Source organism: Sphaerodactylus townsendi, linkage group LG16 (assembly GCF_021028975.2).
Source record: "Sphaerodactylus townsendi isolate TG3544 linkage group LG16, MPM_Stown_v2.3, whole genome shotgun sequence".
Taxonomy (NCBI): Eukaryota; Metazoa; Chordata; class Lepidosauria; order Squamata; family Sphaerodactylidae; genus Sphaerodactylus; species Sphaerodactylus townsendi.
In genome coordinates this window covers 23,250,913-23,271,965 of record NC_059440.1, presented here as the reverse complement: position 1 = coordinate 23,271,965, position 21,053 = coordinate 23,250,913, and the positions used below count along the sequence as shown (strand labels likewise).

Below are 21,053 nucleotides of genomic sequence, written 5' to 3'. Positions count from 1 at the left end.
AGGAGCAAGAATCCATAGAGTGGTTTCCTTTCCTGGGAATAGAATTCTGTATTAGGCATGCTTTGGATTGCTTCCAAGGTCTGTTTAGTTTAAGGCAGTTTGGAGGGTGTTCCAAACCAATAGACATAGCTAAACCACTGGTCCCCAACCTTTTTGAGCCAACGAGTACATTTGGAATTCCAACCTGGCATAGTGCTCACAAAATGGCTGCCCCAGCTGGAATTCAGGCACAGCAACAAAATGGCTGCCAGAAAATGACTGCCACAGCTGGAATTCTGACCCGGCATGGTGGGCACAGCAACAGGTAGTTCTGTGATGAATTCTTAGAGCTGGAGGATGGGAAATGTACAAATGTCCAAAAATCCCATTTTTCGTTCCTTTCCATTTTCCTAACCTTTTGTTATGAGCACTCCTATTGTACTTCTTTGTTGGCTTCCCTAGGACCAGGTGGCAGAAGGAACACTGTTGTCTGGGGAGTTTCCTCCTGAGAGCCAGCATGGTGTAGTGGTTAAGAGCAGGTGGATTCTAATCTGGAAAACAGGGGTTGATTCCCCACTCCTCCACTTGAGTGGCGGAGGCTTATCTGGTGAAACAGATGTGTTTCTGCACGCCTATATTTCTGCTGGGTGACCCTGGGCTAGTCACAGTTCTCTCAGGACTCTCTCAGCCCCACCTACCTCACAAGGTGTCTGTTGTGGGGAGAGGAAGGGAAAGGAGCTTGTAAGCCGCTTTGAGTCTCCTTACAGGAGAGAGGGGTGGGATATAAATCCAAACTCTTCTTCTTCTCTTCCTCCACTGGAATCTTGGCATTTTATTTGATATTTTATACGATGAGGGTGAGGGGAAACCGTGTGAGAGGAGACATGATCCCCACCTCTCATCATGCTGCAGTGGTCCCGACTTTGGCCAAGACCCTACAGCTAAGTTTGAAGGGGTTCCCAGCTAGAAACTCACTTTTAAAAATGGCACCACATTCCTTCAGCAAACTTGGGGATGCCCATCATGTTTAGATGGACCCGTATTTTTGGGTCCATCTGCAGACTTTCTACCAAGTAAATATGCATAGGTTCAAGTTATAAGGCTTCATTCCTTTGCAAATTTACTCAGAAGTAAGTTCCGCTGGAAACCAGTTGGACTTAATTCTGAGTAAGAAACCTTTCATTCATTTTTGGAATCTCAAAAAAACCATTTCTGACAATGTCATTGACTCAATTAATCAAGTCCATTTATGGGGACAGATCACCTTTTTAAAAAAATCTGTTGCCACTCCTTAGCAAAACCTTTTCATCACGCTTTTCTAAAGGAAAATATATATATCAAAATTTGTTTTTTTCTTTCAATTGCCCAGCTGTTACCTTTGGATTTCTCTGCATCAGAGGAAACTTAATAACACACACACAAAAATTGCCCGCAAGCCTTAAATGGTGAGTTATGAAGTCATTAACATTTGTGGGATAAACATAATAGTCTTGTACCAGCCATAAGGCACATGATATGGGGGAAATGAGATGCATTTGAATAGCATTAAAATTTTAAAGAGCTGGTTAGCGAAAACTCATTTGTGTTTCAGCAGAAGGAGAATTCGAGGGTGGGTCCGGACCTGGTTGTGAATGACAGTGTTATAAAAAAAGAGTAGCGAAATAATCTGAAACAGTTGCATGCACTGAAGCTGTTTTTTTGCAGCGCTTTATCTATGCAAAGGAGCAGCAGTGGCGTAGGAGGTTAAGAGCTCATGTATCTAATCTGGAGGAACTGGGTTTGATTCTCCGCTCTGCCGCTTGAGCTGTGGAAGCTTATCTGGGGAATTCAGATTAGCTTGTGCACTCCCACACATGCCAGCTAGGTGACCTTGGGCTAGTCACAGCTTCCCAGAGATCTCTCAGCCCCACCTACCTCACAGGGTGTTTGTTGTGAGGGGGGAAGGGCAAGGAGATTGTAAGCCCCTTTGAGTCTCCTGCAGGAGAGAAAGGGGGGATATAAATCCAAAACTCTTCTTTTTCTTCTTCACATGTGACTTGGTAATGCAGAGGGGGGAAAGGCGCAAATGAAGTGAAACTGCTCATGCACGGTGTTGTGCGCGGAACTCAGACTTTTTTAAAGAATGGAAGAGTAAAGGATTTCTAATTCAACAAATACACTTTAAGAAATAAAAGCAGGCCATTTAGAGCTCCAAGAACTATTCAGCGAAGGGGAATTTCAGAAGAATTCCAATTCTGTGGCGTCCATCTCGGTTCCCCGCCTGCAGCCAAATGCCCTCTGCACGTGCAAACAGCACCACTACCTTCAGAAGTGTTCCTAATTTTGCTGAAAAGTTAACATCCAGAACAAGTCCAGCAAGAGGGGCTCACCTGATTACCACCCTCGTGTTTCTCATTCCCTGGGATTCTTTAGCTATTTCAGTCTCTTGCATCATCCTAAAACCAGCACAGCCGTGGTTTTGTATACCTGACTCCAGAGCACAATTACAAACGAGCTGCTGGCTCGTGCCAGTGCTTCCTATATGATTTGTGATTAGGCAACATAAGTAAGCTTCAAGATCATGACAAAGGGGCCGCGAGCTCCATCTACATAGGCGTCCAGCGGCCTCTTGTTTGATCCGCCGCCGCACTGCCGAGACTTCCAAGGAGATCCTCGCTAAAGGACTCCGGAGGCTGCTAAACTGCTTCCTATTGATTTTCCCACTAAGATACTTTATCACTCCTTGTTACCTTTAAAAACCAATGTAATCTGCACTGTGAACTAAATAGGGTTTATTAGACAAATCATACCCCTACCCTTCTAAAGCTGACTGTATGGCATGTTTATCAATGTTTGTTAGAAAAAGGAGACAAGATTTCCAGTGGATGATTTTACTATTTTATTGGAAGTGCCCCTTCCCTTTGCTCAGAGACAAGGTGAGGCACGAGACCAACTGGAGGCCTGATATGCAGAACAAGTAACCTCAGGGGCCACCTGTCCTCCCATTTAGTCACTGCCCCTCCCCAGTGGGGAATTACCAGCAGGGAAACAAATCTGATTCACCAAGTAAAAGTCTGCTGCTCATGGGATATGGAAGTCTTAGTAGACCACAAACTGAACATGAGTCAGCCGTGTGATGTGGCGGCCAAGAAAGCCAATGCAATTTGGGGCTGTATCAATAGTATAGTGTCAAGATCAAGGGATGTAACTGTACCTCTCTATTCTGCATTGGTTAGACCTCACTTGGAATATTATGTACAGTTCTGGGCACCGCAATTCAAGAAGGATATTGACAAGCTGGAATGGTTCAGAGGATGGTAACCAAAATGGTAAAAGGTCTGGAATCCATGCCCCACGAGGAAAGACTTAGGGAGCTGGGGATGTTTAGTTTGGTAAAGAGAAGGGTAAGAGGTGACATAATAGCCATGCTTAAATATTTGAAGGAATATCACGTTGGTGAGGGAGCAAGTTTGTTTTCTGCTGCTCCAGAGACCAGGGCCCTTTCCCCACTTACCTTAAGCCCCGTGCTACTCTCCTCAAGTAGTGTGGGGTCCAGCTGCACTCCCCACTATGGGGCAGCGAGAACGCAGCCGCCCCGATGCTGCCTCTCTCGCGCCCTCTCAGCGCAGAGCGCGGGGTCGTGGGGAAGCCGGGGTGCACGCCAGGAATTGCGCGCACTGGGAATTGCGCGCAGCAACCCTCGGACAAAGGTAAGTGGGGAAAGGGCCTAGGACCAGGAGTAATGGATTCAAGGTGGAGGAAAAGAGATTCCACCTAAACATCAGGGAAAACTTCATGACAGTAAGGGCTGTTTGACAGTGGAATGTACTACCTCAGAGTGTGGTGGAGTCTCCTTCTTTGGAGGTTTTTAAAGACAGGCTGGATGGCCATCTGCCAGGAGTGTTTTGATTGTGTGTTCCTGCATTGCAGGGGGTTGGACTTGATGGCTCTTGGAGTCTGTTTCAACTTTATGATTCTATGTGGTGGAGTGAGAAGACAAACCTGGTTCTCCAAGGCCATTTCCCGCACGGCGAGGGTGGCTTGGTCGGCGATTTTACGACCACCCATCGCTGGGACCGTCGACAACGGCGCCAAGAGATAACTGCCACCATGCACTCCGGCATGTCCCCTGGCCCGGCACGCCGCTGAGGCTCGAGGACACCGTCTTCTGGCGCCTGCTCCAGCCGCCGTGAGGCGTCCCTGCGGCCCCGTCAAATAATCTCGAGGCCTGGGGACAAGGTGCGCAGGGAGGGAGTGGCATACTTGGCTACTCGCTGTTCGCGATCGCGAAGCGCGCCAGCGCTGCCTCGGTGCGCTTCCCAGCAATAACTGGAACGTTGGGTTTGGCGCTGAGGGCGGCGCGAGGGCGCTGGGCTGTACGTAGCTGCTCTCTGTATGGTCGTGGGAGGTGTCTGGGACGGGCGCTTTGTCATCTCCCAGGTCAGCCATATTCCGCCTTCCGCAAGGAAAACGGCCCAAATCAGTCCACTTGCTCCTAACCACTACACCATGCACGATGAGAGACGATGTTCCATATATATGGGTTGTGCATCTTGGAGAACTTTGAAGCATTTCATTGTATTGGTGGAGCCTTGAGATGCAAACAGTTCTCAGGAGTCTATGGTTTCATTATCAGATGGAGTAATCCTACACCAGAAACAACATTGATCTGCAACATGGGAGCACAAATGTTTGTAACAGCTCAAGCTCTGCCACTGAAATATGTCACACCAACCAATCTGTTGTCGCCTGCTCCCTGTAACTCCGAGCAGTGAGTTGTTGTTCTGGGGACAGCGTTTTCCTGGATCGGTTCCCTTTGGAGGAGAACATATTGAAAAAGTGAGGCATTTTTGTAATATTTTCTGTAAACGTTCAAGTAGAGTTCGGTGGAGGCAAAGCAACATTGCTATAGGGTGACAGATCTGTGGTCTTGAGCCAAATCTCCAGAGAGAGCGGAGGAGAGAGAAAGTGCTTGTATCTCAAGCTGTTCCATAGCATTCTGTTTGCTTCTTGGTTTCCAAACTCAAATCCGCTGTTTCTTTTCTCACGCACACATACCAAGATCTGATGAGACACTGGAGAACCATCTCTTAACAAGCTGGTGTAGTGGTTAAGAGTGGTGGACTCTGATTTGGAGAACCAGGCTTGATTACCTTCTCCTCCATATGAGAGGCAGACTTTTATCTGGTGAACTGGATTTGTTTTCACAAGAAGCCTACTGGGTGACTTGGGGCCAGGCAGTCACAGTTCTCTCAGAACTCTCTCGGCCCCACCTACCTCGCAAGGTGCCTGTTGTGGGGAGAGGAAAAGAAGGCGATTGTAAACCACTGAGACTCCTTACAGAAGAGGTATAAAAACTAACTACTCTTCTTCTTTTGCTATTACATTTTTTCTCCTCCTACTGCTGTTGCTGCTACCACCACTATTATTCCTCCTCCTCCTCCTCTTCTTCTTCTTGGGATTCCTGAAGAACATTTTGTCATAGGGTTCTACTAGTGGTGGTGGCACTCCAGGATGTTGACTGTTGGCCCCTATCAGCCCCTGCCAGCATGGCTAATTGGCAGGGGCTGATGGGAATTGTAGTCCATAACATCTGAGTGCTGTCTGCCACTCACACCCTCAGCTCCTCCAATAACCTTTTAAAACCAAAAAGTCCCATTCTCATACATCAATAATGAGGATCCTCTGAAGATGCCAGCCACAGATGCAGGCGAAACGTCAGGAGAAAATGCTACTGGAACACGGCCATATAGCCTGGAAACCACACAGCACCCCAGTGATCCCGGCCGTGAAAGCCTTCGACAATCCATATATTGTGGTTGTCAACATCCAGGTGATGGCTGGAGATCTGCTTTTACAAGTGATCTCCAGGAGATGGAGATCAGCTCACCTGGAGGAAATAGCCTCTTTGGAAGGAGGACTCTATGACATTATACCCCACTGAAGTCCTTTCACTTCCTAAACCTCACCTTTCTCAGGCTCTGCCTCCCAAATCCCCACGTATGTATGTATGTATGTATGTATGTATGTATGTATGTATGTATGTATGTATGTATTCATTCATTCATTCATTCATTCATTCATTCATTCATTCATTCATTCATTCATTCATTCCACTTTTATACCGCCCTCCCCCAAAGGGCTCAGGGCGGTTTACAACATAATTACAGGCAAGTGGATAAACAGGATAAAATGCTAAAAATTAATACCAGTTAAAATGCAGTGCTCCAAATCCATAAATATTTAAAACAGATGGCGTTCAACCATTAACTCCTCTAACTCTGAGAGGGGAACAGCGGATCTCAGTTGTTAATGGGCACCTATCAGCAGCCGGCCTCCCCAAAAGCCCGGCGGAATAACTTGGTCTTACAGGCCCTGCAGAATTCATTTAGGTCCCGCAGGGCCCGGACAGCTGGAGGAAGAGCATTCCACCAGGCAGGGGCCAGGGCCGTAAAAGCCCTGGCCCTAGTGGAGGCCAACTGCATCATAGAGGGGGCAGGGATCTCCAGTAGATTGGCCTCTGCCGAGCGCAGAGAGCAGAGACCGACGTGGGACATATTTCCTAACCCAGAGCTGGCAATTCTAATAGACAGAATTTGAGAACTGCACATTGCCTATCACAGTGATGGCGAACCTTTTCGAGACCGAGTGCCCACATTTCAACCCAGAACCCACTTATTTATTGCAATTTAACCTGAATACTGAGGTTTTAGTTTAGAAAAAATGGTTGGCTCCGAGGCGTGCGTTACTCGGGAGTAAGCTTGGTGGTAGTTGGTGGCTTTGCTTTGAAGCAACTGTGCAACTCTTCGACCGGGTGACCCATGACCCTAAGAGGGTTTACTCAGAAGCAAGCCCCCATTGCCAGCAACCGAATTTACTCCCAGGTAAAGGATAGTGCTTTAAGAAGAAGAAGAAGAAGAAGAGTTTGGATTTATATCCCCCCTTTCTCTCCTACAGGAGACTCAAAGGGGCTTACAATCTCCTTGCCCTTCCCCCCTCACAACAAACACCCTGTGAGGTAGGTGAGGCTGAGAGAGCTCCGAGAAGCTGTGACTAGCCCAAGGTCACCCAGCTGGCATGTGTGGGAGTGCACAGGCTAATCTGAATTCCCCAGATAAGCCTCCACAGCTCAGGCGGCAGAGCTGGGAATCAAACCCGGTTCCTCCAGATTAGATACATGTGCTCTTAACCTCCTACGCCACTGCTGCTCCTTTAGTTGTTCACATGAAAATCAGTGGGGTTTAACAGTGCTTAACAGAGTTACCTACATTGCTTCCCCAAAACTAGGTCTTAGGTTTAATGCTAATAATCGAGCCTAGCGGCCCAGGCCAGCCTAGATGGGGGGGGAGGACGCGATCTCCCACCCCACATGACGAACTCTGTTTGTGTGTGCCCACAGAGAGGGCTCTGAGTGCCACCTCTGGCACCCGTGCCATAGGTTCGCCACCACTGGCCTATCATTTGGCCCTTTTAACGGCTTCTACGAAAGCTGCTATATTCTGTCGACAGTTCACAAGCAAGGCGCAAAGTCCTGCCGCGCTGCCTCTCACTCCAACCTACACGTGCTAGCGAGGTGAGATCATGCGGCAAACCTCCGAAACGTTGCTTCAGAAGGGAAGCAGATGTGCCGGTGAGAAACAGAGCGGATTTGTCTCCATGGAGGCCCTGTTTTGCTGTTGATGAGTTAATGAGTTGAAAATACCAGGCTGATGAGGTGTACTGGCTAGCACGTCCAACTAAGCCTAGGGAAATCTGAACTCTAATCTCAGGTCTGCCGGGTAATGTTAAGTCGGCTATTCAACCTAACCAGCCTCACAGGACGAAATAGAAAAGGAGAACTATGTACATCACCATGCACTCCTTGGAGGAAGGGTGAGATAAAAACAACATAGACTAGGATCTGGAAGACCCAGGTTCGAATCTTGGCTTTGCCATGGAAGCTTACTGGATGACTTTGGGCCAGCCATGCAGGGCTTGGTCTAGATCAGGGAGAGGAGACTGAATAATTCCCCTTGGAGTGTGATTTCACCTGTTGAGACTGACATTTCGCTATGTTGTGATTAATCCTGCAAGGGAGAAAGACCTGCACTGTCCTTTCATGTCATTTTCCCTTAGATAAAGACTGACCAGAGAAGAAGAGGAGGAGGAGGAGGAGGAGGAGGAGGAGGAGTTTGGGTTTATACCCCACCTTTCTCTCCTGTAAAGAGACTCAAGGTGGATTACAAGCTCCTTTCCTTTCCTCTCCCCGCAACAGACACCTTGTGAGGTAGGTGGAGCTGAGAGAGTTCCGAAGAACTGTGACTCCCTTAAGGTCCCCCAGCAGGAATGTAGGAGTGGGGAAACAAATCCAGTGCACCAGATAAGAGTCTGCCACTCAGGTAGAGGAGTGGGGAATCAAACCCGGTTCTCCAGATTAGAATCCACCTGCTCTTAACCACTACACCATGATGGCTCTCAACGGGTGAAACTGGGTGGTTAGAAAATCCTCTCTGACACCATGCCAAATTTTGATACATATCCACAGCTGTGATTTCCCCTCCAAAATGCTCAGGAGAGATCTTTTCACAGATCTCCCAACACCAAATCTATTTTTGTCCAAATCTCTACATGGAGGAAGAGCCTTTCTTTTTCCCTGCTACTTCTATGATCCTGTTGTAGAGGAGCCGTTCAGGTTCAAGATTCGTTCACTGCATCCTCTCTTCTTAATCTCCTCTGTTTCTGCTTTCCTCCCAAATTTATTTATTGGACTTTGTATCCCACCTCTCTGTACATTCTAAGCAGCTAACCAACGATATTGGATTAAAAATCCATTCTTATGGATCAGAACAACTTGAAACCAGATAGCGACCAAAGCTTTTCCCCAGCCAGGGGACATTAAAACACAGTGATGAACAGCAGCAATAACCCTTTGAAAATGAATGGCCTTATGATGTTTCCTAGAAGAGGGCAGCGAGGAAGCCCAGTGGACGTGGGGAAGCCATTTCAAAGCAATGGAACTTCTGCAGAAGAATCCACACTGAACAGAAGAATACACACTGATTGAGAAGAAGGATGATATTGTAATAAGGTCGATTACAATAAGAAGATAAGATAAGAAGAAGGTTGATAAGAAGAAGACAAGCTAGAAGAAGGATAAGGAGGATGATATTGTAATACTCATAGATTCATGTATGAATTTTAGTCTGCTGTTCTTTTTTCTTTGCATTTTTTCTCTTTCTCACCTTTTTTGGATAAACTTTTCTATTAGGTACTTATTAACCTAAGGTAAAGAATAATATTTTTCCTTTATTCTTTTTAACTTCTAACAATATAACAACATAATTTTTATTTTCTGTGTGGATAACGATAGCACTTAAATAACTTAATGACGAACACGTGTAACGGAGTAGAAGACTCCTTTTAACCGTTTCACTTCTTGATACATTATCTATGTTAATTGATGATATGTCTTTTAATTATTTCAGTAAATAATTTTTTTAGAAAGAGAAGGAGGAGTGATACTATGGCAGACTAGCTCAATCTTGCCAGATTTCAAAAGCTAAATAGAATCAAACCTGGTTAGGACTTGGCTGGGAGACCGCCAAGGAAGCCATGGGGAAGGGTCACAGCTTAGTGGCCAATCATCTGTTTTGCATGCAGAAGATCTCAAGTTCTATCCCCAGCACATCCAGAACTTGCAGGTAGATGCTGTGAAAGAACTCTGCCTAAAAACCTGGGCAAACTCCACCAGTCTGAGTAGACGATACCAACTGAGATGGACCAAGCATAAGAAGAAGAGTTGGATTTATACCCCATCTTTCTCTCCTGTAAGGAGACTCAATATGACTTACAAGCTCCTTTCCCTTCCTCTCACCACAACAGACACCTTGTGAGGCAGGTGGGGCTGAGAGAGTTCTGAGAGAACTGTGACTAGCCCAGGGGCAGGGAACCTTTAACACTCAAAGAGCCATTTGGACCTGTTTTCCATGGGGAAAGAAAACACTTGGAGCCGCAAATAATTTTTGACATTTAAAATAAAAATAACACTGTATATATTGGGGTTTTTTACCTTTTACTCCGCTCATTCTGAGAAGCGCATGGATGCGTCCGCCCTGCTGTGTGCAGGGCGGGCAAGGATGGGGCCAGCGGCTTGGCCTTGCCGACCGCCGGGAAAGCGCCCGCCCCGCTCCAACGGGGCAGGTGAGAGGAGAAGCCCGCGGCATGGCCCAGCTGGCCACGGGCAGTTGGTGCGCCCCCCTGCTGCCTGCAGGGCAAGCAAGGATGGGGCCAGCGGCTCGGCTCGTGGAGCCGCAGTGCAAGGGCAGAAGAGCCGCATGCGGCTCTCGAGCCGCAGGTTCCCTACCCCTGGACTAGCCCAAGGTCACCCAGCAGGAATGTAGGAGTGCAGAAAAACATCTGGCTCACCAGATAAGCCTCTGCCATTCAAGGGGAGGAGTGGGGAATTAAACTCTGTTTTCCAGATTGGAATCTACCTGCTCTTAACCACTACACCATGTCAGGCAACTTCTTGTGCTTTCATGTGGGTTCTACCATTACATAGAGACAGACAACAGCAAACCACCTCTGTCCTGCCTTGAAAATTTCGTGAAGGATTGCTGTGACTACTAGACAGCCCATTCCGGCACTAAGAAGAGAGAAGGTTTCTTTTAAAGCTAAGAGAGCCAAACCAGGAAAGGTCTTTATGGGTAAGCATTAGCATCTGAATGGAAAGCTGGGGAAGTTGGCTCACCGTGGGACACACTGCCTTAGGAACCAGCCAGGGTCATGAGCCTATTTGGTGGCCTTAAAAGGGAATTTGGCAATTTCATACAGCATGGATTGATGTATTTACTTGATTTTTATTGAATATCCTGCCTCCCCAGCCAAAACTGGGCTCAGGGCAGCTAGCATACATATTTAATCACATTAAAACAATGAAGTACAAGATTGCGATTAAAACATTGGTCATAATAATTTCCCGATGGTGATTTATTCAGCTGATATTACTTGCATGAAACTAGATTCCCACCCAAGGAGGGAGCACAGAATGGGGCCAAGCTCTAATATTCTATACGACATCAATTATATGCCCGGCAAAACATTTCAGTTTTGCAAGCCCTGTGAAACTGCATAATGTCACGCAGGGCTCTGATGTCCACTGGGTGGCCGTTCCACCATATAGGAGCCAGGGCCAAGAAGGCTCTGGGAGAAGCCAGACATAGATCTTTTTATCTGTGTATATTAATTCATGCCATAGTATTCCCTGTTACTATGTATGGGTGAAAAAGCTGGTCCTGGACGAAAACTGACTGGAACAAAGTAGGTTGCTTTGAAATGTGGTGTTGGAGGAGAGTTTTACGAATTCTGTGGACTACCAAAAAGACAGATAGGTGGGTTCTAGATCAAATCAAGCCTGAACCATTCCTAGAAGCAAAAATGACCAAACTTAATCCATTATGCATGCACTTCTTAGCCTGTGGTTCGTTTTCTTCGCAGCAGGTTTTTCGCATGGTTTTTTTCACACAGGTATTCTCCTGCTGTTAATTTGTTAGACTAGGGCCCTTCTGCACATGCAGAACAATGCACTTTCAATTCAACTTCAATGCACTTTGCAGCTGGATTTTACTGTGCGGAATAGCCAAATCCACTTGCAAACCATTGTGAAAGTGCATTGAAAGTGCATTATTCTGCACGTGCGAAAGGGGCCTATGTAAGTTATATGTCCATTTCTCAGCATGAAAATTAGAAGGGAAAAAAACACACACAGCCCTTTCAATCCTTCTAAAGTTGTGGCTGGAAATGCAGAAGAAACTGATGTTGTGTGGGCGGGAGAAGGTGGGGAGGAGTTAGAAAACCAAAGGAAATGAAATGTGTTCTAAATCCCTTCATATTCCCTGTGAAGTGAGAAGAAAAGTCACATTTCCAGAGCTTTCAGAAACCACCGAGATTCTCTGATCTGACAGCGCAGTGAGGTCCGAAAAGGGGGAATGTGTGCATAACTGAGAATCCAACCCGAAGGGAATATGCGCTGAACTCAAAGGAGACCACAAGTGGATAAATGGCCTGTGGCTGTCATACTTTGGTCACATAATGAGAAGACAAGACTCACTGGAAAAAACAATAATGCCAGGAAAGCTTGAAGGCTGCAGGAAAAAAGGAAGACCCAGCACGAGGTGGATTGTCTGTATAGAGCCGTGCTGGAAGGGGCTGATGGGAATTGTAGTCCATAACATCTGGAGTGCCAAAGGTTCGCCACCACTGGTATAGAGGAAGCCACAGCCCTCAGTTTGCAAGATCTGAGCAAGGCTCTTAACAACAGGACAATTGGGAGTCAATAGGCCCCTTCCAAATGGGCCAATAAACACAGGTTAACAACCGTAAAAAAAAAAACATTATGGGCAGGAACTTCCCACGGATCCTACCCCTACAGCGAGTCTGCCCCATGTTACTTCCCCCAAACTTGGTTATCTGAGAATCCCACTAACCACGAGTCTTTTTTAAAATCTTGGGTTGTAACCGCTTGCAAGCAAATGGCCGGGAGGCTCTTTCTTTGGCTGCGCTTCCATCTGCATAGCCACGCAGGCACACAGGGTCGTCTCATGAGACAGCATGGCTGTGGGGGTTCACTTGTGCATGCCTGCATAGCTATGCATCGGTGGGAGGTTAAATTTTTTTTTTTAGACGCACTTCCATGTGAAGGTGCACCAGCAACTCACATTTTTTTCCCGTGGTTCCGATCAATGCCTGCATGGATGCATGTGAACACAAAAACGGAAAAGCGGGTTACTTTATCCCGACTGCAACCCACTGTACATGAGCTGTGCGGAAAGGGCCATAGAATCACCATGAGTCTGAAGCAACTTGATGGTACTTGATGGTACTTAACACACATTAGTAATGACAATTGAATGAAGGTAGTATAGTATGAATACCAGTTGCCCAGGAGGACAACTGCAAAGGAGGGGTTTTTTTTTGCCACTGTGGATTAATTGTGGGTTCCCTGATGCCTCTAGGATATTGGGCTAAATGGACCATCGCTCTGATCCTGCAAGGGAACAGAGCGATAAAAGAAATAAAAAGGGAGATAAAAATACATATTTAAGTGCTTCCATTACCTGCCCCAAGCCTTTCGGGGCACGAGGGGTTAAGCCTTCAAACAGCAACAACAAACAGAAGTTCTTGCTTTGCTTTCATTCCTTCACAGCCCAAGCAATGTGGATTGATCCTGACCTCCAGCATTAATCTCAAGGCATGAGAAACGTGCAGCAAAAAGCAGGCCGCGAGGGCTCTTAATACTGGTTGCGAGAGTGACTTTTTGAACCAGTGACTGCTAGGAATCTGGAATCTGAGGAGCTGGCAGATGATAATGATTTTCAGCTCATATGGAGACAGGGTAACTTCAGGTAAAGAAATAAAAACTCCTTTCCCATTAGCCGGAAAGGTGTTTAGACAGCCTGGACTGGAATGCAGGTCTGCAAATAGTTATATCTTCTGTTTGTGGTGTGAATTATGACTGTTCCCCACTGAAATGGAAAGGGAGCAGAGGGGCATGCAGGTTTGGAAGGACAGAGAGAGCAAAGTTTAGCAGGATGGGATCCCCGTTTGGCGCCAGCCAACACAACCCAGGTTTCTTTTTGAAATCTGTATTAAGACAATGACAATTAAAATAAACAATCCATACCAAAAGAAAAAAGAAAAACAACATCAATATTTCTGTCTTTAACAAAGTATTAAAAACCACCTACAACACAGGAAGACTTTTAAATTATTATTATATAATCCTTACAGTTGTCTTGGACTTCCAGCTAAGCTTTCAGAAATACAAATTAAAATATTCCCAAATCATAAACGATCCAAAATTCAATGCTCTTTCCCTTAATGTCCCTTAATCTTTAACTTAACCTCTTTTGAAAAAGAGAAGATAACAATTTTTAACATTGACAATATTCTAATAATTTTGCACATTCTGATCTATTTTTCATATAAGTTATCATTGGTCACCAAATCTTCCACATAGTCTTCAATACATTTGTTGTTGATTAGACAGTTTATCATATGCAGCAAATTCCAGCAATTTATTCATCCACTCCTCAGTCCTCACAACAACCCTGCGGGATAGGTTTGGCAAAGAGAGATGGACGCATCCAAGGTTACCCAGTGACCTTTCATGGCACAATGGGGATTCAAACTCAGATGCTCTAACTCTGGATCCCCGATCTGGTGCCTATGGGCATGATGTGCCCATGGGCATCTTTCCTGGCACCCTCCAATTGTTTTTTTAGAAGAGGGCGGGGCCAAATGGGACATTTGCCTTGTAGGGCTTTTTATTGGTCATTGGACATCTTATTGGGTATACAGATTTTTTTTAAAAAAAAAAACCCTGTGCTTTTGGCAGCAGTTGCCAGCACAACACAGTGTTGTTCCCAGTGTGACTGAAGGTAAGCTGTGTGTATACAAGGAAATGTTTTTAAACATGCTAGCTATCCTTTAAGCAGAATGTCTTCCTTAAATACTGAAGAGTTAGAGTTATGCATGACTTCATTCCCTGACATTTTGTGGTTGGCTCTGGTTTTTTGTGTTGGCCATTTTATGATACCATTTATCACCCTGTATCAGAATCCCAAAAGTGCCCGCAGGTTGGGGATCTCTGCTGTAACCAGTATACTACGCTGCCTGTTTCCCAGCTCCTGCTACTTTCAATTCCTTTAAACTTCGACATGCAAAGCTCACGGTCTACTGCCAGTCTGCACTCTTCTCCTTAGTTCAGTGAAAACACCAGTGAACCAGAGGAATCTTTTCCTCCCTTTATTTGAGGCAGAAAACGGTTCTTGTCGGAGCAGGTTATAAAGTCCCTGAGTGTTTTGCAGAGATCAGTGGTTGCAGAAGGAGTGGTGAACCAGGAAAGCTGCCTTCTGCCACTGGAAAATTTAGTATGGATCCAACCAATAAGCTGGAATAAATCTTGGCCTGTAAAATTGTACAAATGTTTACTCATGATCAGACCGTTGATCTGAGAAGATCAGCCATTGTTGCTGGGATCTAAATGCTGCTCTTTCTGAGCCCTGATTTCTCTCTCTCTCTTTCTTTCTTTCTTTCTTTCTTTCTTTCTTTCTTTCTTTCTTTCTTTCTTTCTTTCTTTCTTTCTTTCTTTCTTTCTTTCTTTCTTTCTTTCTTTCTTTCTTTCTTTCTTTCTTTCTTTCTTTCTTTCTTACCCTCTTGCATGGTTAAGCCCAGCAAAAAGAGATTTTATTTGGCCTCCAGCCAGAGTTGTGCTGCACATTCGGACGCCTCCCAGTTACATTAGAGAGCACCACATCTTAATATCTCGGCAATTCTGCTACATTTGTGCCAACTCTAGGCATATGGAGAAACTGTACATCGCTTGGAGGAATCAAAATCCATTTGCAAGCACCCCAGTGGTTCTCCACCTTGAGGGTGGCCTGGAAGGCATATTTTAGACTACAGAGAAAGTTCCAAGGCCAGGTTTGTAAATGCATGCAGAGGCATGTTGGAACAGCCCTGGAAGAAGAAGAAGAAGAAGAAGAGTTTGGATTTATATCCCCCCTTTCTCTCCTGCAGGAGACTCAAAGGGGCTGACAATCTCCTTGCCCTTCCCCCCTCACAACAAACACCCTGTGAGGTAGGTGGGGCTGAGAGAGCTCCGAGAAGCTGTGACTAGCCCGAGGTCACCCAGCTGGCGTGTGTGGGTGTGCACAGGCTAATCTGAATTCCCCAGATAAGCCTCCACAGCTCAGGCGGCAGAGCTGGGAATCAAACCCGGTTCCTCCAGATTAGATACACGAGCTCTTAACCTCCTACGCCACTGGAAGAAGCTGCAGCCGCTGCATAGGGAGTAGGCTTACTTGCTGGAGCCACAGGTGTAAGCCAAGTGGTCCCTGCACGCTGCCCCCATGCAATTTGGTCTACTAAAGATCCTCCTCAAGTGGCCTTTCTGAGGAGAACCCCATAAAGCACTCAAAGCTTCATGAAGGAAAAGCAGGATAAAAACTGTGACAGGCCGGCATCAGTGTTCAAATACCAAATCCATGATTTCCTCTATTTCGAAACGCTCACGGCCTGCCCCTGGATCCCTGACATGTGCCCTTTTCTTCCATGTCCTTGAGCCCTAGAAATGTTCCCCAATTCATCGCTCCTTTTCAGATCTCCTTTTTGGATACAGCTGTCCTCCTCGCATCTGGACTTGTGCTTTCTGAACGGCAATGCAAAAGTTACGTTAGGATCAACAAAGATGCTGCCAGGAAAGGAAATGTCCCTCTAAGCAGAGCCCAATTAGTGAAAGACAATCTAAATTGCCTGCTGCTATTTTTAGGAGCGTTGCAAGGCCAGTGGGCAGCCCAGCAGGGAAAAGGGTGCTCTTACTGGCTGCAAAACCCCCACCACCATTTTCCAGGTTTGGGACCTGAGAAGCTGTCTCTTGCCTTTGTGGAAGATGTTCCGGATTGCCAACTCTGCTTTGGGGGATACCTGGAGATTTTGGGGTTGGAGCTTGGGGAGGAAAGGGTTTAAAGTCAGCAGTCGGATCCGGCAACCAAGAAAGCCAGTGCAATTCTGGGATGTATCAAGAAGAGTATAGTGCAGTTGGCCATGCTGGAAAGGGCTGATGGGAATTGTAGTCCATAACATCTGGAGTGCCAAAGGTTCGCCACCACGGGTATAGTGTCTAGATCGCGGGAAGTAATTGTACCACTCTACTCTGCATTGGTCACACCTCACCTAGAGTTCTGTGTTCAGTTCTGGGCACCACAATTTAAGAAGGATATTGACAGGCTGAAACGGGTCCAGAGGAGGGCAACCAAAATGGTAAAAGGTCTGGAATCCATTCCCTACGAGGAGAGACTTAGGGAGCTGGGGATGTTCAGCATAGAGAAGCGAAGGTTATGGGGGGACTGGGGACATGATAGCTAAGTTTAAATATTTGAAGGGATGCCATGTTGATGAGGGAGCAAGCTTGTTTTCTGTGGCTCCAGAAGCTAGGACCAGGAGTAATGGATTCAAGGTGCAGGAAAAGAGATTCCACCTAAACATTAGAAAAAACTTTCTGACTGTCAGGGTTGTTTGACAGTGGGATTCACTGCCTTGGAGTGTTGTGGAATCTCCTTCTTTGGAGTTTTTTAAGCAGAGGCTGGATGAACATATGTTGGGAGTACTTTGATTGTGTGGTTGGCCTTGATGGCCCTTGTGGTCTCTTCCAACTATGATTCTGTGAAGAGGGCTGGGACCTCAAAGTGGTATAATGCCTTGGAATTGACCATCCAGTGTGGAACCACAGAAAGGCATGTTGGGCTTAAGAGCAGGGAGAAGGGAGTTTGAATCCCCGCCTATACATCAAACCGCTCTCTCTGCCGAACCTACCTCGCAGCATTGTTGTGAAAGTGTCTTTATGAGCTGCTGTTTGCACACCATCAAATCTAATTGTGTCCTTGGAAGTTTGCAAGCCATCTGGGGAACTATTGATTGCATGTGTAGTAAATATGTGGATGGGGCTAATAAATGACAAGAAGCAGCAGCAGAGGCGGTTCATAGTGGAGCTCTTAGGAAGAGCAGTGGGAGCCTGTGAGTAAAAAACTTCCTTTTTAAAAAAAAAAACATTTTTCCCACGTTTATGCAAATTAACCCCTTAGTGAGCAAATTTACCGCTTAGTTTATGCAAATTAACCCCTGATGTCATTAATTGTCCAGGATTTTTCCGGGCGCCTGCAGGGATTCAGCTGTTCAGCACTGCCGGATAAACCCATCTTTTAGTCGCGCACACTCCGGAGTAAGCCCACTATGCCCAGTAGGGCTGCACAGAGTCAGCACGAATAGGATGCAATGCAGTTGACGCTGCTCTCCAACGACCTGAGGGTTCTCCCCCCCTTTCCCAAAGCCTGCGCGACTCGGCGGCCAGCCTCCTCGGGAGTAAGCCCGCTTATATGCCATTAAAGGTTTTGTATTTGTTGTTTGTTGAGTAAGCCCGCTACAACTCAGCGGGGGGAGGGCTCCTTCAGAGCAACCCCCCTCCACCCCTTGGAAGGCAGGAGGAGCCCGATTAGAGAATCCAGCCTGCTTTGCATTGCACGGAAAGGGCTGATTCCCGAGGAAGCCTAACCCGGCTCGGTGCAAGGAAGCAAGGTCCGGTACAAGGAAGCGAGGCTGGGGGATGGGGGCTTACTCCCGAGGAAGCACCGCCCGGACTGGCTGCAGCTGCGGGAGACGCCCGCCAGAGCGCAGCCGAGGGCCCGCTCAGCCGGCAGCCTCCACTGGCGCAGCAGCCGGGGGGGAGAGAGGCGGGGAGAGGGGGGAGGGAAGGCTGGGCTGGGGTCTGGTTCGGGCTCAGCCGGCAGCCTGCGGCCTCCCCTCTCCGAGTGGCAGATGGTAGGCTCCGTTTAAAGGGACCCTCCCCTCCCCTCTCCCCTCCCTCCCCTCGCCTTTCATGTCCTTTGCCAAGCGGCTCCGGCCGGCCGCGCTGCATTCCCGGGAGGGCCAGGCGGGGCGGGCATCCAACAGGTAGAGAGAACCCCCCCGGCGCGGTGAGGATGCTGCCCGCCCGTGCGCCGCTCAGCCTCCTCCTCCTCCTCCCCGTCCCGCCTTGTTGTCCCCCCCGCAGGCCAAGATCCTGAGCATGATGGAGGGCAACCAGCAGCTGGCCCTGCGCATCGACGGAGCCATCCAGGCGGCCGGCTTGGAGGTGAGCACCCTGCGGGCCGAGCTGACCGCCACCAACCGCAGGCTGGCCGAGCTCAGCGCCGCCGCCGCCACCGCCGCCGCCATCGCCAGCCCCGCCGGCAGCCCCAACGCCGCCGAGGTCGCCGCCGGCATGGAGAGCAACCAGCACAGCCTCCAAGGTAAGGGGCGACCTGCCAAGGCCGGGAGGGGGGGACATCTGGGGTGGGAGGCCGGCTGGCTGCGGAGGGGGCTCTGCCTTTTTCCTTGGGGAGACATATGCGGAAGGGACGTGGCCGGAGTCCCTCCGGAGATCGGCTTGGGCTATCCTTTGGGGGCTGGCAGCGGTCTTTCCCGCGAGGAGGCGGCGCCCGTGGAGGGATCGGGTCCGCTTTGGTTTGGGGCAGGGAGGCGACTGTGTGTCATGTCTTAGCAATAAGCCCTCCAAGACATACACACACTCTACCACACTGTGTTTGTTTCGGTTGCCCCGGAGCGGGTCTGGCTATTCCATGATTGTCCCGGATTTGCAAACCACCCCGATTCACCTTTTGGGGGGGGCAAACCCGGAGACGTGCACTGCGCTTGTTCCAAACTGCATGCTCATCCTCTCCCCCCTCCCAACCCCGATCTTTTTTCCTTTAAAAGAAAAAAAAAACACTGCATCTTGTCAGGTTTACTTGCAAGTAAAACCGTGTCTTCCATAGAGTAAGCGTGCTTTGCGTAGCAGCCACCGTATGCAAACTTTTCACTGCAAGGGCGGGGGAGCTTTGGTTCGTGCTCCTCCTCCTTATTCTCCCCCCAATACCTCACTAGACATCCATCGGTCCCTCTTGCTTTGCCACATTTCCTCCTTGGAATTGTTTCAGGCATTGCAAAAAAAAAAAAAAAAGTACATTTTTTTTTAAAAAGCAGTTGGTTTGCAGTATATCGGTATACATGATGTTGTCATCCCTAACGTACCCTTACAGAGAAAACCGATTCATTGGTGTCATTTTGCATACAGAGTGATGTTTTTTCTTCTTCTATTCAATTGGAAGACCTCCCCTTTCTTATCTGTCCCCCCCACACACACGTTTCCCCAGCCCCACAAGCTTTAAGCAGAGGGCACGTCTTCAGTTTGCCCCCCCAAAATGTGGCATTAGGGCTGTTTGCAAAATGTATCCACTTTAGTTTGTTTTTGCAATCGTTTTGGAGGAGTCGTTGGCTCGCTTCGGTCTTTGGGTGGTAAATGGTGTCAGCGTCACTGGGCAGAAATGGCAGCATTGGACCTGGCTTGGCGGGTTTTGATGAGTGGCCACTGGGGAGGGGGTCCTTGGCTTTTGTCTGGCTGAGCCGCTACACCTAGGAGAGCGTGGCCGATGATGTCAGCGCTCGCAAAGGTGCCACTGTCTGTCATGCTGTCAAAATAGGCCCCGAAACGTTGGGGCACGAAGGAGCTGTGGACAGGGCTCTCTGTTTGCACCTCTGGTGATCCAGAAAGTGACATTTTGCATGCTTCAGATTGTGGGCTTTCAACGGTGCTTCCAAAGGCTCACAGGCAGGTGTCGTTGAAATGCACTGTGGAGAGTGATGTCATGATGGGGCTCTGGTGCGCGGCTCCAGGCTAAGAGCAGAATCGTCCACCCTTAAAAAAACACACACTGGCAGCGAGTGATCAGTTTGAGAATATATGTGTGTATATACATTGGTGATGCTGAAATAGCAGGAATCTAAGACACTCACAACCTGGGAATCATTCAATCTGCTAATTGGTCGGCTCACTCGCTTTCATGCACTGAATGCCAAATCTGTCCCTGTCTTATCAGTAAAGGTGTTTTTTTTTTAAATCTACTGTGTAAAGTGGTATAATTCAGCAAATCGTGTGCCATACGGAGCAGGGTGCTTGGAAAACACCGTCGCTTTTCCATGGGGGTCGGGATGCATAGAGGGATGAAGGCAATTTGAGAAGCAGTGGCTGATTTGTGATAGTGTTGTTTTTTTAAAAAAATGTGCCCAGGGTGATCTATGCGGAAAACAGGCCACTGTTGTGGATGCACTAATGTGGAAATGGCTGGGAAATGCATGTTGGGGAAGCCACCGAGAGATGGTCCTGGCTCTGTAGTTTCTCACAGCATCGGGACAAACTTTTTAATGCTGTCTTGTAAATTTGCGCAGCAAGAGCTGGGGAGATGCTGCTCGGCGCATACAAAGAGTGATTTATTATCTTTAATTTTTTTTTGCATTGGAGTTAGCAGAGGCGGGCAGAATTGTTCCCGCGCATTTCTGGAGTTTGGCAGGCGTTTTTTGGTTATTTCGACAACTGCGGGGAAAATCTCTCTGGAGCAGCAACAGAGGCCTTGGCGTTCTATTAGTGCAATCCTGTGCGGAGTTACTCCGGGTGAATCTCAGTGGCTTTAGTGGGTTCAGGCTGGAGTGAGACTGCATAGGATTGCCCTGTGTGTCATTTGCAT

The 21,053-nt window shown here is 47.7% G+C and overlaps 1 protein-coding gene across 3 annotated transcripts in view; it reads left to right on the top strand.

Moving 5' to 3' along the window:
* KAZN (kazrin, periplakin interacting protein) overlaps positions 1 to 21,053 on the top strand; it is a 301,595-nt gene that overhangs the window by 92,095 nt on the left and 188,447 nt on the right. For 2 of the 3 annotated variants that reach the window (XM_048518982.1, XM_048518983.1), the window contains exon 3: positions 18,545 to 18,782. In XM_048518982.1, the coding sequence (XP_048374939.1) occupies positions 18,545 to 18,782 (238 nt within the window). Of the gene's footprint in view, positions 1 to 18,223; positions 18,313 to 18,544; positions 18,783 to 21,053 lie in introns of those variants that run through there. The other variant, XM_048518984.1, reaches the window with a different exon arrangement.